General features: G+C 62.0%; 1 protein-coding gene across 1 annotated transcript in view; it reads right to left on the minus strand.

Annotated features, from left to right (window-relative positions):
• Positions 1–405: 405 nt before the first annotated feature.
• LOC104271377 (high mobility group protein HMG-I/HMG-Y-like) overlaps positions 406–949 on the minus strand; it is a gene marked incomplete at both ends in the record, with an annotated part of 974 nt that continues 430 nt past the window's right edge. Inside the window, one exon of the mRNA XM_009866023.1 lies at positions 406–486. Within this exon, the coding sequence (XP_009864325.1) occupies positions 406–486 (81 nt within the window). The remainder of the gene's footprint in view (positions 487–949) is intronic.

Below are 949 nucleotides of genomic sequence, written 5' to 3' on the forward strand. Positions count from 1 at the left end.
TACATTTCGGTCAAGCCAGGGCCATGCCCTTGTCCCCAGGATGCTGCTGGCATTCCCCTTCCTCCCACTCACGACTGCCAAATTCATCACCCCAGTGGCATCTCCCTGGCTGCTGCACCCAGGTGGCCCCGAGGCTGCAGCCAGACACCCCCAGCAACAGAACAGCCCCAGCCCAGTGACTCACGAGGGGGGTGCACGTGAGTCGCGTGTTTTGTAAACAGGTTTATCGCACGTGTCCACACGCTGACACACGCGGTCTCCAGCCACCCCCCCCACCTCCCCTGGGAGTCAGCACCCAGACACCCCCTGGGGGTCGGTCTGTCCTGAACCGTCTATAATTGAGCTCAAAACGGTCTCAGTCTGCGGCTGTTTGGCCGGAGCCATCCCCCCTCCGCAGCCACCTACCCTGCCTTTCGCAGTGGCCTTGTTTTTACTGCCCTTCGGCCGTCCGCGGGGTCTCTTGGGGGTCGGGGCCTCGCTGGGCTCCTGTTGGAGGGAAAGCAGAGGTGGGCGGGAGGTCACTGCAGATTGGGGGTCCCCAGAGAGGGATGCGTGCCCGGAGCAGTTCCCGGTGCAACAGTGGTCCCCGATTTTGGAGCCCTGTTCTTCCCAGAAGATGCTCTAGCACGTGGTACTGGGAGCACTGGTTGCACTGGGCTCGGCCAGCAGGCACAGGCTGCTGCGTGTCCTTCAGCCGGGCGGGAATGTGACCTGTCCTGCCCTGGCATTAATCACTCAGCTTAGCCGGATGGTCCCTGACAATTTCTCAGCCCTGGACCTGGGCTCTCTGCCGGTGTCGCTGCCTGGCCAAGCGTCGTGGAATGAGAAAATCGCCTTTTCTGCAGGAAAATGATGTGCACAAACCCCACCTGGGGGAGGCTGATGGGGAGGGGCAGGGTGGGGCAGGGTGGTTTAGCACTGTAAAGGCTCCATCTGATCCCTCTGAGCA

This window comes from Apaloderma vittatum, unplaced genomic scaffold (genome assembly GCF_000703405.1).
Source record: "Apaloderma vittatum isolate BGI_N311 unplaced genomic scaffold, ASM70340v1 scaffold37143, whole genome shotgun sequence".
Taxonomy (NCBI): Eukaryota; Metazoa; Chordata; class Aves; order Trogoniformes; family Trogonidae; genus Apaloderma; species Apaloderma vittatum.